The sequence below is a fragment of the Nilaparvata lugens genome, chromosome X, assembly GCF_014356525.2.
Source record: "Nilaparvata lugens isolate BPH chromosome X, ASM1435652v1, whole genome shotgun sequence".
NCBI classification, from domain to species: Eukaryota; Metazoa; Arthropoda; class Insecta; order Hemiptera; family Delphacidae; genus Nilaparvata; species Nilaparvata lugens.
In genome coordinates, this window is record NC_052518.1 from 81,764,833 (window position 1) to 81,779,651 (window position 14,819).

At 32.1% G+C, this 14,819-nt stretch overlaps 1 protein-coding gene across 3 annotated transcripts; it reads right to left on the reverse strand.

The window, feature by feature from the left end:
* LOC120354479 lies at positions 1 to 14,380 on the reverse strand. Of its 3 annotated transcripts, none has more exons than XR_005573053.1 (5): positions 12,873 to 12,983; positions 10,970 to 11,080; positions 8,461 to 8,642; positions 4,265 to 4,346; positions 1 to 1,474 (listed from the first exon to the last, which is right to left on the reverse strand). XR_005573053.1 is itself a non-coding variant. In XM_039441721.1 (5 exons), exons 1-4 carry the CDS (start codon positions 14,168 to 14,170, stop codon positions 4,307 to 4,309), a joined length of 462 nt encoding a protein of 153 aa, XP_039297655.1. In that variant the 5' UTR covers positions 14,171 to 14,380; the 3' UTR covers positions 1 to 1,474; positions 4,265 to 4,306. The 3 variants fall into 3 exon arrangements, 2 of the variants coding, with proteins under 2 accessions (XP_039297655.1, XP_039297656.1); XM_039441721.1 differs by lacking the exon at positions 12,873 to 12,983 and adding an exon at positions 14,042 to 14,380; XM_039441722.1 differs by lacking the exon at positions 12,873 to 12,983 and adding an exon at positions 13,832 to 13,882.
* Positions 14,381 to 14,819: the final 439 nt, after the last annotated feature.

A 14,819-nucleotide genomic window follows, 5' to 3' on the forward strand; every position in this document is an offset into this window, starting at 1 on the left:
ACGTTTTAAACATTTGACTTTGAACATTAAGGAACAAACAGAAAAGTTGTGGCTGAGTTCTCAGTCTTACAAATAATATACATTTTTCAAGTTTCAAACAAATGAATGGATTCATGAGTGAATCGAAACATATATTTTATTAAGAAACACGTAACGTGAAACAAATTAAAAAAACTTTGACTGAAGCTTTGAATGATTTGATCATTTAACTACATTAAGGAACAAATGAACTAAGGGAACTAATTTCCAAACTTACAAATAACATACATATACAAAACCCAAGTAAAGTGAAATAAATCTAAGATACTTAAATGTTAGTCTGACATAAACGCTTTCAACAATTTGAAAATTTAACTACATTGAAGAACAAAGCGTAATAATAACAAACGCGAAATAAATCTATGAAACTGACTTACGCTTACGATTTAAACATTTAACTACATATAAAGGAAATAAATGAACTGAGCGAACAAAGTTCTTGGACATACAAAAAATAAACATTTTTAGCAATGAGAAAATGAAATTAATTGATGAGTGAATCGGAATATATACTAATAAGGAACAAAAGTAACGTTAAATGAATTCAAGATACGGTACCTTACGCTGACTTATGCTTTGAAGGATTTAAACATTCAACTGAATTAAGGAACAAACGAACTAAATCATCAAAAGCGTGGAATGATGATCGATCGAAATTCCGGAAATGCTTCAATTTCGAAACTAAAAATTGACCAAACCTTTACATCTGAACGTTTAAATATTTGAGTGGATAAAAACTCAATTGGAAAAGTTCATATATATATGCTTTGAATGGAATTAGAGGTTGGTACAGATGCTGAACTGAACGTCCGATTTTCAACCTTAACTACGCAAAATATCTAGTTGATTAGGAAAATTATTGTGTTGTAATACCAGACTTGTAAATCAGAATCCATTCCCTATCTATTTCCATATCACACGATTCAAGTTTTTGTTATATTTATAAGAAATCGGTTGATAGGTCTTAGCATCTAGACCGGCCTTCAAGGGATCAATATTTCAGGGAATAGACACAATATTTTTGGATATGCTCAAATTCCAACAACTCAAAACAGTACACGCTTATAGCAATTTCAGGGCCGTAAATATCATATCTTAGACTAAAATTAAGATTAGCTAGAATCGTAGGCCTACTGCAAAAGTACGATTGTTGTCCTAGGTCAGTCATCTTAGATTCTAGTTTTTGTTACTAATCGTGCTAATCGAAGATTTAGTCTCAGCATCGTTTATGAATAAAGCCCTGAATCATCATTAGACCTACTCTAAATTTTTATTCACAGTCAATTTCAATCGTTATCACAGTCAAAATAAATTTTAAATCATAGTAATCAACTTAATAATACAAAACACACGAACTTTTTAGCAATTTCAAACTTGATAGGAGTATGATCGGATAGTCGGAACGCAGGCGTAGGACCGAATACATCATCTCTCCCTGCAAACATTAACAATAATAATCTAATTATAATAATATTTTATTTTAATTATTCAAGTACCATATTCAAGATATCTAGAGCTATTCCAGGAAAACATTATCATCAGGGAAAAGTATAAAAAATGCTCTTGATGGCCTAGCATTATTGCAATAAATAATATTGTAATGAAAGATTATGGAGAAAAAAATATATATATATATAAAGATAAAAATATATAAGCATCATAGTGAGCTTTTCAACGGAACGCTCGCTGAGATATTTTTCTCTCTTATCGCAGCAGATTTCGGACATGTCATGCTCAGGCATTTCAGTGTTTAACGTAATAAAGTGTTTTGTGTTAGTTTGTATTTGTATTGTTTGAAAAAAAGTATTGCTCTGTGAATCAAGGTGCTTCAAATTGATGCTATGGCTAAGACCAATATTGAAACATACATTTCACCTGATAATAGTGCAAAAAAAGAGGACAAGACCTAAAAGTTCACGGGAGTTTGATAATACGGAAAAGAAAAACGTGCTTCAGGATTGAGTGCAACAGTTGATGTGGAACTTCTGATGTTTTAGAATCAATATTTTAACGGTTTGAGATACGTTTTAGTGAGTCCATGGACAAGAAACTAGCATTTTTTGCTTCAAAGGAGGACGTAAATGAACTAATAAACAGTGAAAAAGCTTTCCGACAAAAATGAACAGTTATTAAAAAAGCAAAATGATGAACTTGGAGTGCAGAATCTTTAAGCGAGTAAAAATCTTGAAAAGTGATCAAGAAGGAATAATCTAATTCTTCGTGAGCTGAATTGTGGATTAAGCTAGGATTATTGATGACTTTTGAGTAAAGCATGTAGGGGCGCGAGAAGAAACTTGGGTCTACTGAGCTCATGCTCTAGGCAAGAAAATTAATGATAGGCCGATCATTGCGCATTCTCCTGTCGACCACGTCATACAATCAGCTTCTACATCAGTAGAAACAGCAGGAAGTTGAAGAATGCACGGTTTATGATTCACTAGGGCTTTGCTTTCGACACGAGAAACAAAAGATCAAAGATCAAAAGAGACGTTTGTTGAGCGAGAAAAGGAATTATATTTTAGAAATGTTGTTTAGAATGTAGTAGATTATTGTTATATTGGGAATTCGAAGATAGGGAATCTATTATGGAGCAGAGCGATAGAAGGGAAATTGATAGGGATTAAAAAAGGGTTTGAAGGATCTATGAGAGTAATTAATACAGCTGCTGCCAAAGTTGAGATAGAAAGAAGCGCGGAAAAATGATTTAACTGACTAAATTTTGTAGAGAAATAAATTAAACTTCCCGGGAGTGGTGATGAGATAAGTAATCTTGATATTCCGAGTTGATAAGTAAGCTTGTATATAAATCCTCCTTATTCACTCAATCTTCATGGAGGACAAAATGCTAGCCGGAAAGGGAATTGGCTCGACAGAGAATGTGAAAATATGAGAAGCCTATTAAAAGTGTACAGAGAATCTAACTCAGAGCTGGTCAAAGAAAATTATAAGAACCCAGTAAAAGAATGCAAACTCATATGCAAGAGCAAACAAACAAGATTATTTTATCAATCCGAAAGAAAAGTTCAAAGGAGTCGAGGATTAGTGAGTTGTGGGCGTTGAAGTGATTCAAATTTAGGGGATTCAAGATTTTGGGAAATTAAAAGCGGAGGACTGTGATACACATCTTCAACAAGTTTCCGGTTCAATTGGCAAGTTAGTCACTTTTATCATGTGGCAGCAAATCTTGAAGATAAAATACTGAAAGATAATATACTTGTAGATAAAATACTTGAAGAGTATACATGAATGAAAAGACAAAGAGAAATATAGACTACACAAAGATAATAGAATAATAACTACGTACTTCACTTAGAATCCCTATCCTGTATAGTGCTCTGAAAATATGAAAACAGTAGAAGAAAGTAACTAGAAAATAGTTTATAGGTTTTTAGATGAATAGGTTATAAGTAGTTTATACAACAGTTTCATAATGAGGGGCTTCAACGCACGAGTTAGATGTAGAGTTAAGACACAAGTGAGCGAGCGTAGACGAGGATGGTTTAGTGTTTTAAAAGCATAAACATCTCACGCGTGCTTTGAAAACCTTATAAAACTGTTGTATACACTATTTTTATCTACAAGCACTCAAGCAAAGTATCCCATTGCTTACTTGTAAAGTTAGAAATCAACCATCTATCCTATTTATGATGGAAAGATTGAAAAAGATTTAAAAAGTTACTCAGAGAAGGTAGCTCAACAGTAAACTTGGCAAACTAAAATCTAGACGAATTGAAAACTTGACAAACTGAAAACATGACTTACTGAAAACTTTACATACTGAAAACTTGATAGACTGAGATCTTGACGAATTGAAAACTTGTCAAACTGGTAACTTGATTTAGTGGAGACTTGATAATCTGTAACCGTCTGCCATCACCAGAAACCGTGTTTTAATTTTGATGCCACCAGTATTGAAAACCGTGTTATAATGTTAAAGTCGTTTCATAAAGTCCTCATTATATAGTGTAGTTTTGAAAATCCATTGCAAAAAGACTCCTATTATGGGATTTACTGTGATGGTGTAATGTTTACATTTTAACATGGTCGTACATAAAATCTTTTTTTGGTTGCAGCTTTGATTGTAGACGCAGATTGAGCAACAGGTTGAGTTCTCTCAGTTCAATATTATCAATAGCAATAGATTTGAGTAAGTTCGCCAATAAAGCAATGGGAAGTGTCGTGATACTTTATCGAAATGTTTTTAAAATTACAGATTCATACATACCACTCCCTTCTCCAATTCTGGATAGTTTGGAATGAATCCCATCTAATCACCAAGCATTGTAGGGTAGTGTACTTCACGAATTCTGTGAAAAAGATAAGAAAACTAATGGAAAATCATGTGTTTGAATGAACTTTCTCCATATATGATTGATGAGATGCAATGCATTATTGATATGATAATAACAATATTATTTGATTATTAATTATACAAATAATATAACTGATATCATTTTCTGAGATAATATATTATTGCTACGAAGATATATAGGGATTGCTACGAAGCAATTGATTGAACTGCACAATAGAAGCTTGGAATATTACAAAGATTACAATAGTAAGATTCAAAAAGAAATTACTGATTTGCAGAGCTGTTTGGAGGGATGTATAAGAGAAATAAAAGAGGCAGATCGACTCAACATTTCGCTTCAGGAGACAATTGAAGAGTTGAAAAGGGAAGTAACTTTTCTCCGAAGCCCCCCTTCTAAAGCTATAAAAGGATGTCCACCGACAGAGGACTGCGATGGAAATATCAACATATGGGCTGATAGTCACGGCAGGGGAATCAGAGAGCTTCTACAACGCTTGCTACCTTCCTATAAGTGCACGGCCTACATTTCTTCTGGGGCCCCGTTTCAAAAACTTTCAAATACTTTTCTTAGTGCAGATCATAGTCATCAGTCGAAAAATGATTGGAATATCATAATAGGAGGAACAAATAGTGTAGATAAATATTTTGCATGAGAATAATACTGAAATTGTATTGTTGAGCGAGCATTGGCTGAAAAAGGATGATATAATCTATGTAAGTGTTGATAGATTCAAGTTAGGTTCATATTTTGTTAGAAACAATAGAATTCATGGAGGGGCTGCTATCTTTTTGAGAAATGAGCTTGAATTCAGGGAAATAGAGAAAATAAGGGATTTGTCAGTGGAAATGATATGTGAAGCATGCGCTATTAGAATACCGGAATTGAATATTATTGTTGTATCTGTTTATAGGCCATATAGTGTTTCAACGAGCGATTTTAGAAAATTCCTAGAGGTGCTTAATGAAATTTTGAGTTATTTGTTTAATTTTAATTGTAATGTTATTTTGGGAGCTGATTTTAATGTCGATTTCAATGTTGAATCAGAGAACAGAGATGAACTATGTACCTTGTTGGCTAGTTTTAATATGTCTATTACAACTAAGGAAATAACCAGACCAAACATTAATAATATTAATTCACAAGGATCGTGTATAGACAACATTGCCACTGATTTACATTTCAGCCGATGGGAGAGTAAAGTATTACATACAATTTTTTCAGATCATTATGCCTTGAGTCTAAAAGTTAAAATTGAAAAAAAGTCTTGTATCGATAAAAAGAAAAAAACAATACTACTAAGACAAATTAGTGCAGATAGGACAAACCTATTCCTGGCATATCTAGAATCCTTAAACTGGATTTCAGTCTATGAGCTTGATGATATTAGTCATAAAATACAAAAATTTCAAAGCTTGTTTATGGGGGCGGTTAATATGGCTTATCCGCTAGTTAAAAGGAAGATATATCAGAGTAGATATTATAATAAATGGTATACACCTGAACTGCAAATGTTAAAAATAAAGTGTGAACAATTATTCTATTTGTATAGAGACTGCCTTAGTGACACAATAAAAGAGGAGTATAATAATAGTAAAAAGCAATATAAATTAGCAATAAAAAAGCCAAACTTGAATTTAACAGTAAATTTATTTCAGATAGTAAAAACAGAACTAAAGCGGCTTGGGAAATAGTTAACAGACATGTTTGTAGGAATAGTAAATCTTCCAAAGTTGAATGTGATATGCCAATCAATGACAAAAATAGATTTTTTATAGATAGAGTGGACAAGCAGATAGGAACCATTCCCAAGAGCAATTTTGATTCCAGCTATTATGTCAAGAAAATACCACAACCAGTTACGAAGTTCAGCTTCAGTCATGTTAAAGTTGAAGAGGTATTTGCTGCTATTAATGAAATAGGTAACAGTAACTGCTTAGATGTATATGGCTTAAACTCTTTTATTGTGAAATTAGCTGCTAATAGGGTCTCTGAAGTATTGACACACTTATTCAATAAATGTATAGACTTTGGCATATTCCCTGACGGCCTAAAAAAAGTTAAAATGATGCCTACTCATAAGAAAGGTGACAAGTCGAAAATAGAAAATTACAGACCCATTTGCATAGTGCAGATATTTTCCAAGATATTTGAAAAGCTCCTCCACAAGCAACTAGCTGAATACTTCGAAAATAGCAAATTACTATCAAAAAATCAGTACGGATTCAGAAAAAACTTGAGTACATGCGACAATGTGTTGGATCTAGTACATGATATTATAAGTAGTTTGGAACAAAAGAGAAAAGTTAATCTAAGATCCTTTGATCTGTCACGTGCATTTGACACAGTAGAGCATGGAAAATTATGTGATAAGCTATCTTACTATGGTCTTGACAGGGCAGCAGTAAATCTCATTGACTCTTATCTCAGCAACAGGCTACAATATGTAATTGAAAATGGGGAATTCTCAAGTGGTGAGATGATAAATTTCGGGGTCCCACAGGGATCTATACTGGGACCACTTCTATTTATAATCTATATAAATGACTTGCCTAATTTTATCAATGAATGTTGTAATGATAGTCACCCATACCTTTTTGCAGATGATTTAGGACTAAGAGTTAGTGGTCTTAATGAAGCTTCAATCAACACTACAACTGAGAATTGCACAACAGCAATTGAAGATTGGTGTGCTTCTAACGCTCTATGTCTTAACAAGCTTAAAACAAAGGACCTGCAATTCACTTTCAGCAGAAAATCAGAAAAACTCAGTTCCTTCAAATTTCTAGGATTAACACTTGACACCAATCTTAATTGGAAATATCATGTTCTTGATGTATGTAGTAAGCTTGCAAAGGGAATTTTCATGTTACGTAGGTTAAGAAATATTGTAAGACATGAGGTGATGATAAATGTATATTATGCTCATATTTATAGTCATTTGGCATACGGTATTCAATTGTGGGGAAATAGCTCTATGTCACCGACACTCTTCAAGCTTCAGAAGAAAGCAATAAGAATAATTTGTCATGCGTCACCACTGGCAACTTGTAAGCATCTTTTCTTGAACTTAAAAATGTTGACTCTTCCCTCTCTATATATATTTACATGCTTGTTATATATGAGGAAGCATGTGCACAAATATACTCTGAATGCCGAGACTCACGATTACAATACAAGAAGTAGGCTAAATATAAGGATTGACTGTCACTATTGGACTACTGCTCAGAAAAATTGGCGTTACATGACTATTAAGCTGTTTAATAAATTACCATTTGAGGTTAGAATTATAGATAAAAATCATTTTAAGTCTTTTATAAAGAGAATACTGATTGAAAAGTGTTTTTACTCTATTGAAGATTATTTAAATTCTGATTTTACAATAAGTAGAGAGAGTTAGAGTGTCTTTAAGTTTGCTACTGTTACATGTTTCTTGTATTTGTATAATTTTAACCTTATTCTTCTGTATTTTTTTAGCTACTGTTCTGACGTTGTTATAACATTGTTAAATGTTTTCAACAATAAAGATTTTGACTTTTGACTTGACAAAAGTCCAAATTAATATCCTGTCAAAGATGACATTTGAAAAACAGCAATATCATGTTTATTCACATTATAAGATGTATTCACAAAAAGTCCACCTGTAGAAGAATGAGTTATTTATCTTAAAAATTCTACCAAATATACAAAATTCTAAATAAGAAAAATTAGTCACATTCAGGAATTATTCATAGCGCAAAAACTGATCATTAAAATTATTATTAACAAACCTAGATTGTACCCAACCGAGATGGTTTTTAGTGACTTTAAGGTAATGACAATACGTCAACTGTATATAAAAACTGTAATTTAATACTTGATAAAATATGAATCTCATTTTCCTTGCACTTTAAACTCTATTGTCAATAATAATTATCTTTTAAGGCCCACTGCAAATATATATGTCACATACCACACCAATATTGAATGTTTAAGGAAACAGTTGATGTATTTCAAAAATACATTTTATCATTTTGTCATACGCAATACTGAGGCTATTATTATAAATTATTGTTGAATTTTCTATGTGAATATACTACAAGGTAATATCACACAAGGTAAAGTAACTTACTCAGGTTCAGGATTGAGGTTAATGTTTTCTTTAATATACTCGTCCGTCAGTACAAAAAAACATCTGGTCAATGCAAACCAATAACATACAGCTTTCAAGATTCGAAGGAGGTACACGACCAAAGCTGAGGTGTTATTCAAGACAGATTCTGGGATCGAATTCCTCACGATGAAATCCAGCAGCTACAATAGAACATCAACAACATATCAACATCAACATCAACATCAATGATCATTTTTTTTGTAACATGAATCAGAATAAATATGTAGGAGTACCATTGAGAGTTGCAATTATCAAGAATATATACACATAATATGCCATGGAAAATATAAATAGAAAATAAAATTGTTTAGGCTTTGAAAACAAAATGTGTAAATGATGTATTTTTCGTAGCATATTGGTTTTTTCAGTTATAATTGTTGACTTAGACTGCTATGTCGTTAAAAACTGGTCTTATAATCCATATTATGGATTTATAATTTCCTCTAAAATTCAATGTTCTTTATTCTGCCAAGTTAAAAGTTTGGTACTAGTTTACAATGTACGCATCAGGTATTTAAAAAGATATACTTACTCTATTACTTATAAAACTTATGGATTTGATTATGTGATATTTTGTTTAACTTGGAACAACAATATATTTTCTTTACATTTCAAATATATTAATATGAATTCTAAAATTAACGTTCTTCACTCATCAAGTTTATGTATGGTTTTGTTTATGTTTATGTTTTCCAGAATGTTTTTTCTCATATCATCACTAAACTGATTGGACAATCATGTGGTTGCCTAGATCAAAATTATAAAAAGTGAGGAAAATTTAAATTATAAATGCAGTAAGACCATTCTGTTTGTAATTATGATCATTCTTTATGTAATTATGGTTGCTCTTTATGAAGAAAAAGAATTTGTAGTTTATATTTTAATCAACAAAGTTTGTTTAAAAGTGTTGAACCAAGTTATTTCAAAATGGATTGTGTTGGTTGTAGAGTGAAATATTTAGAGAGCACGAAGTTCAAAGATGAGGAAGTTCAATATTTTATGTTAAAACAAAATATTTTTAAAAGTGTAACAAAGTGTAAAAAGTGTGGGGAACAGTGCAATTTGGCCAAAAAGTGAAATAGGCCTACTACTGATAAAAAGTGACCTTACTCAGTTTTGGTGTGAAAAAGGCCGACTTCCCTGGCTACGTGGCTGAGTTCCAGTTTAAGAGAAGATATAACGATTGTGAGGAGCGCAATCAGCGTATCCACTATTTCTTTGAGGAGGCGGTGAGTTGTATGGCTCCACGCACTAGTAAGATTTGGTTGAGATGGGTTAGGTGAGATTAGTATTTCCTTTTGCATTAGAGAGTGGATTGACAAGTTGTCACAGAAGATTTTTTGGAAGTGTTTAAAAAGAAGTGAAAATTGAAAAAAAGTGAAAAATACCTGATGTGTCCGTTATAAATTACCACAAGTTTTAATATTTTATTTATTTTGCACAAAATTCACGTGACACAATAGTTTGAACGGACTCTTACTTGGCATGGGGGAATAATCATCAAATCTCCATTTTTTTATTTTTTATTTATTCATTTTGTTTTTTTGAACGCAAGTACTAATGTACTATACCTTTATAACTCTGAAAATATATTTCACACTTCTTTATTCAATCATTAATAATTGTTTGTGTCTTGAAGCAGCTAACTGGTCTGCCTGGTTTATCTGGTCTAACTGGTCTAACTAATTTGCCTAATCTAAATTTGAGTCTAATCTGGTCTAATGTAAATTTGGAATTTATCTCCCTGGTCTAATCTAAATTTGCCTAGTCCTTTAATCCGGCCCTGGACTATAATTAACCCAATGGACTGTTGTTATCATTATTTAAAACAAGGAAACTATAATTAAATTATTATTGTTTAATAAGTTTATAATACTAAGTTAATAATAACTTGAAAAAGTTATTATTATTTAAAACATGAAAACTATAGTTAAATTATTATATAATTAGAAAACTAATTAAACTATAGTTTTGTTGTTTCTTTTTAAAATTTTTGAAAAGAAACTAAAAAATGGTAAATTTTTTTATTTTATAATTTAAAAAAATATATTTTAATAAAAAAACGTTATTTTCGTCTAATCAACGTAGTTTTTCCAAAATACTCCACTCATGGGAATGCTAGAATGTGATAAAATTTCAGTCAAACATATCTGCTTCTTTAATATCAAAAATTGAATTTTAAAAATAAACTATCGACCAAGTTTAATAGTTAAAAAAACGTTGATCTTGTAAATCAAAAATAGAATTAATTATCTCTCTAAATATGATTTTTTAAGTTTTAACTCTTTAAACTCCTTTGAACCTTTTTAAACTCTTTCAATCTTCCTACACACAGAAATATTTCTTACCGATGAAAACCACATTACGCAAATCACAAGTAATTTGATCTGATATAACATTATAAGCTTCAGGTGCTGTCATTAGTTTTTAATATAAGTTAGATTAGAATGATTGGAGAACAATTTACCTGACTCATATAGTGATAACCATAGTAACCGTAGTACACCATCATAATCATAATTCTTAATACAATGTTCATATCCATAATGATATGTATGATCGATGAGCAGCTAAAGGCCTGGAAAATATTTTCATAAAAACATTATATTTAAAAATAATCAATGATATTTTATTCGTCAAGAACATAATATTTTCCAATGATAAATTAATGAATTTACATAATTGAAATTAAATATTTTCCAATTGATTATACTTTATTTATACATTGTTAAAAAACGATCCTTCAACGTGGCGGAGCTAGAAAAGGATAGCGCTATCTGCTCTGTCGAATGATAGATAAGGATAGCAATATCATTTCTAATCAGATGCTACCATTTTTTCTACATTATTTAAAAAATATGTTGTGTATTAGACATATATATTTCAAAGTACAATTATTGTGTAATGATGATGATGATGATAAAATGGTGAGGGGTGAGGGTTAGTGTGAGGAGGGGAATGTGGCTGCACAAAAACAATCATAATGTGCAACGACCCATTTAAAATCGGATAATGCCATACCTAGATAGAAATAACAGTCCAAAGACTAATACAACGATTTTGAGATTAATTGATTATTGGCATCATATCACATTCCCTTAAATAATATTATTACGCTCTATTCAGATAAAACGAAACATTACAAGCATGAAAAATAAACATGCAACTTGCATACTAGGACAATAGTGGCATCAACTAGGCCTGGCGATTAGTGTCGTATAACAAAATTCTGCATAAATTGTCTCTGTGAAAGGTCTACTGTTCTCGTGTGATGGCATTTTGGAGGCCACCTGTGGACGCTACTATTGTACCTTTGTGTTTGTCAAGTCTGCTTGAATTTCGCGTCGACGTATAAAAAGTTTTTTGAAATTTCGCATTTTAAGGATAATACAAAAGGAAAAGGAGGCTCTTTCGAACGCTAATATTACCATTAAAATCAGACTATAGAATTATTCATCATAAATCAGCTGTCGAGTGGATAATTTGCAATGACGCATGCAATTAATACCTCAATGTAATTTGGTAAAAAATCATGTGTTGTGTGGACTATTAATTGCATTCGTCATTGCATGCAATTTTTATGCACTAGTTTAAATGCAATATTTGCATGAAACTATTTTTATTGCATGAAACGACGCATGCAATTAATAACTAGAATAATGTGATATTTTCTCTCGACTTTTCTCTGCTTTTAACTAGGGCTGACCTGTTGCCGGTTATGTCTTGATGGAGATTAGCTTTTGATGTTAGCATTTTTGATACACCAACCTCAACAGCCGTTAGCCATTTTCATATCGACATCTTGCCGACACGACATACAGACAGGATTTACTCTGATGGACAGTATAAGAGGAGGTTTTTAACTGCGCGAGGTCTACTGGTCACAGAACTACTAGTATCATCTACTTTGAAGATAGGATTAATTGCATGCATTACACAGATGTCTGTAGAAGTCGTGTCTATTTCTACTAATAGTTCTGTGAACAGTAGACTTCCCGCAGTTATAAACCACAGCCTCCTCTATGCTTTTCATCAGAGTAAATCCTGTCTGTATGTCGTGTCGGCGAGATATCGGTGTGAAAACGGCTAATGGCTGTCTTCTTATGCACTTTCAATGTTATTTCTATATCCTGGAAAAGGACGAAGGAGTGAGTCAATTTTGTTGTCCAACGAACTTGACCTGTAAAACGGTTTGAAGAATTCGTGTTCAAAATTTTAAGCTGATTGATCAATTCTCTCTAAAGTTCTTGTCGAACATAGGCCTACAGACAGGAAACGCCTTCAGTAAGTCAGTAAGTCAGAAGTGAGAACTTCGCTGACGCTCGTTCAATTATTATAAATTACAAGTAAATATGGAGACGGAGACTTACGTTTCAGAAGGCCATGACACTTCAGATGGAATCCGTTTGAAAGTGTGGTATATGCTGCTATCTGTGTGTTCCAAAGGAACTACTTGTAAGGACACATATAAAGCTAGTCTTGTGATGCATAATGATTCCATTTGGATTCATAATATATTGAATGAAAGACAGTAAAAACTGAGATGATTCCATTTGGAGTCACTATGCATAGTAATGAATGCACTGTACAAGGTTATTGTGCAATGAGCATTGGTTTTAACGATGCACTGTTGAGGAGTTAGACTATAAGCCCTGAAAGAGCAGAAAATTAGATAAAAACCTGTTATTTGAACAATTTTACACTTTCAAGAGCAAATAACTCGAAAACTGTTGGAAATATCGCAAAACTTCACTGTACAAGAAGTGTAGGAGATTTATCAAGTTTCATTTTTGAATGAACTGTACGAGCTGTTGTTACAGTATGGTTAGGTACCGTATTATTCAAACTTGTAGTCGAATTTATAAGTAAGAACAGAAACTTGAATCCACTTTACCAATGTAGGCCCTTCTTCAAGTTTTATAGATGTTGAAAACATATTTGACTAATGGATTCGACTTGAATCTAAAAGGTACTATTCAACCTACAAATGGGATAAAAACAGTTGTCGGTCAATGTTGAATGTATAAAAACAACTATAGTGAGGTTCACGTATAATGGCAGTGTTTGATTAGCAATTGTATTGCTATCCTTGTCTATAATTCAACAAAGCAGATAGCGCTATCTCTTTCTTGCTTTGCTCTGTTGCCAGATCGCCTTTCAACAATGTGATTAATAATATTAATTGAAAAAATATTTCATCTTAATTATGAAAGTTCAGTATGAAATTATTGAAAAATAGAGAAGTATGATTCAATATAAAAGTATAAAATGTAGTCTATCTAAGAAGAAAACTTTGAGATTAATTCGATTTTTTAATTTATAGCCTTACCGTACTCATAGTTTTGAGGTTATAAAAACTTGAATTTAAACTTGACTCCAAGTTTTCAAAATCATCCTTTCATCAACTCAAACGTTGAAAGAAAACTTGAATTCAAGTGAAACTGACTAATGCTAACGCTGCTTCAGACCTAAAATAATTTCGATAGGGGGCGTCATAGCTCACCATGTTTGAAATGTTCCAATAAATTTGTCTACTTACAAACAAGACAGCTTCAAATACACGTTTCTTCATATGAACTCCTTCATTTGAGAAGAAATGTGCAGTAAAACCTGCCACAATAATAAAATAATATTTGAAGTTAATTACGAATTTAAAAAAATCGTGCATTTTCTTCTTCAAAGTCTGCTCTAAAATTTCGAAATAAATGTGGAAGCAAAAATGAGTGATGCACTGGACCACTACTGTTGCTGCTGCGTATTCGAGGACTTGAGTTCGCGCCAAATATAATTGGTGATGAGAAAATACGACTTTGAGGTTAAATCGCAATCATAATGAAGTTATGAATGAATTAAATAAATGTATCCTTAATTGTAGTTGATTTAAAATCTAGTTAAATAAATAGAAAATACTTGTAAATGAACAAGTGCTGAATAATAGAGAGGCCAGAAAAAAATACAAGCAAAAGGCAAAGTTAAGCTTGAACGAGCAAATAATGCACTGCCTATAATAATTTAGGCTCGGTCTCAGTGCATATTTGCGACGCTCGTAAGGCGCGTTTTTACGCCTTTCTGGCGTCAGCAAGTTTGACTTCAGTGCACACTAATAAATAGTTAGTGAGATCGACGTTACAATAGCAGTGGAAAAAGATAGAATCACAGCGTTGCCTATTCTCTACCTTGCCACTACCTGATAGCTGATACTGGTAGGCCTATATCTGATGTAATATTAACTGTTCATCTATGTTTAAAATAATCAATTACATTTTATTTATTAATAACATTTATTTTTCAGTGCCTAAATAATTACTTCTTGGTGC

Bases quoted from the DNA above. Each gene is read 5' to 3' on its own strand.
- LOC120354479 (XM_039441721.1), bottom strand. From the start codon at position 14,170: ATGCACGATTTTTTTAAATTCGTAATTAACTTCAAATATTATTTTATT. The intron at 11,081-14,041 runs GTAAGTAGACAA...AATATTTTCCAG, and splicing joins TATTTGAAGCTGTCTTGTTT to GCCTTTAGCTGCTCATCGAT. The intron at 4,347-8,460 runs GTAAGTTACTTT...TCTTTTTCACAG, and splicing joins AACCTCAATCCTGAACCTGA to AATTCGTGAAGTACACTACC.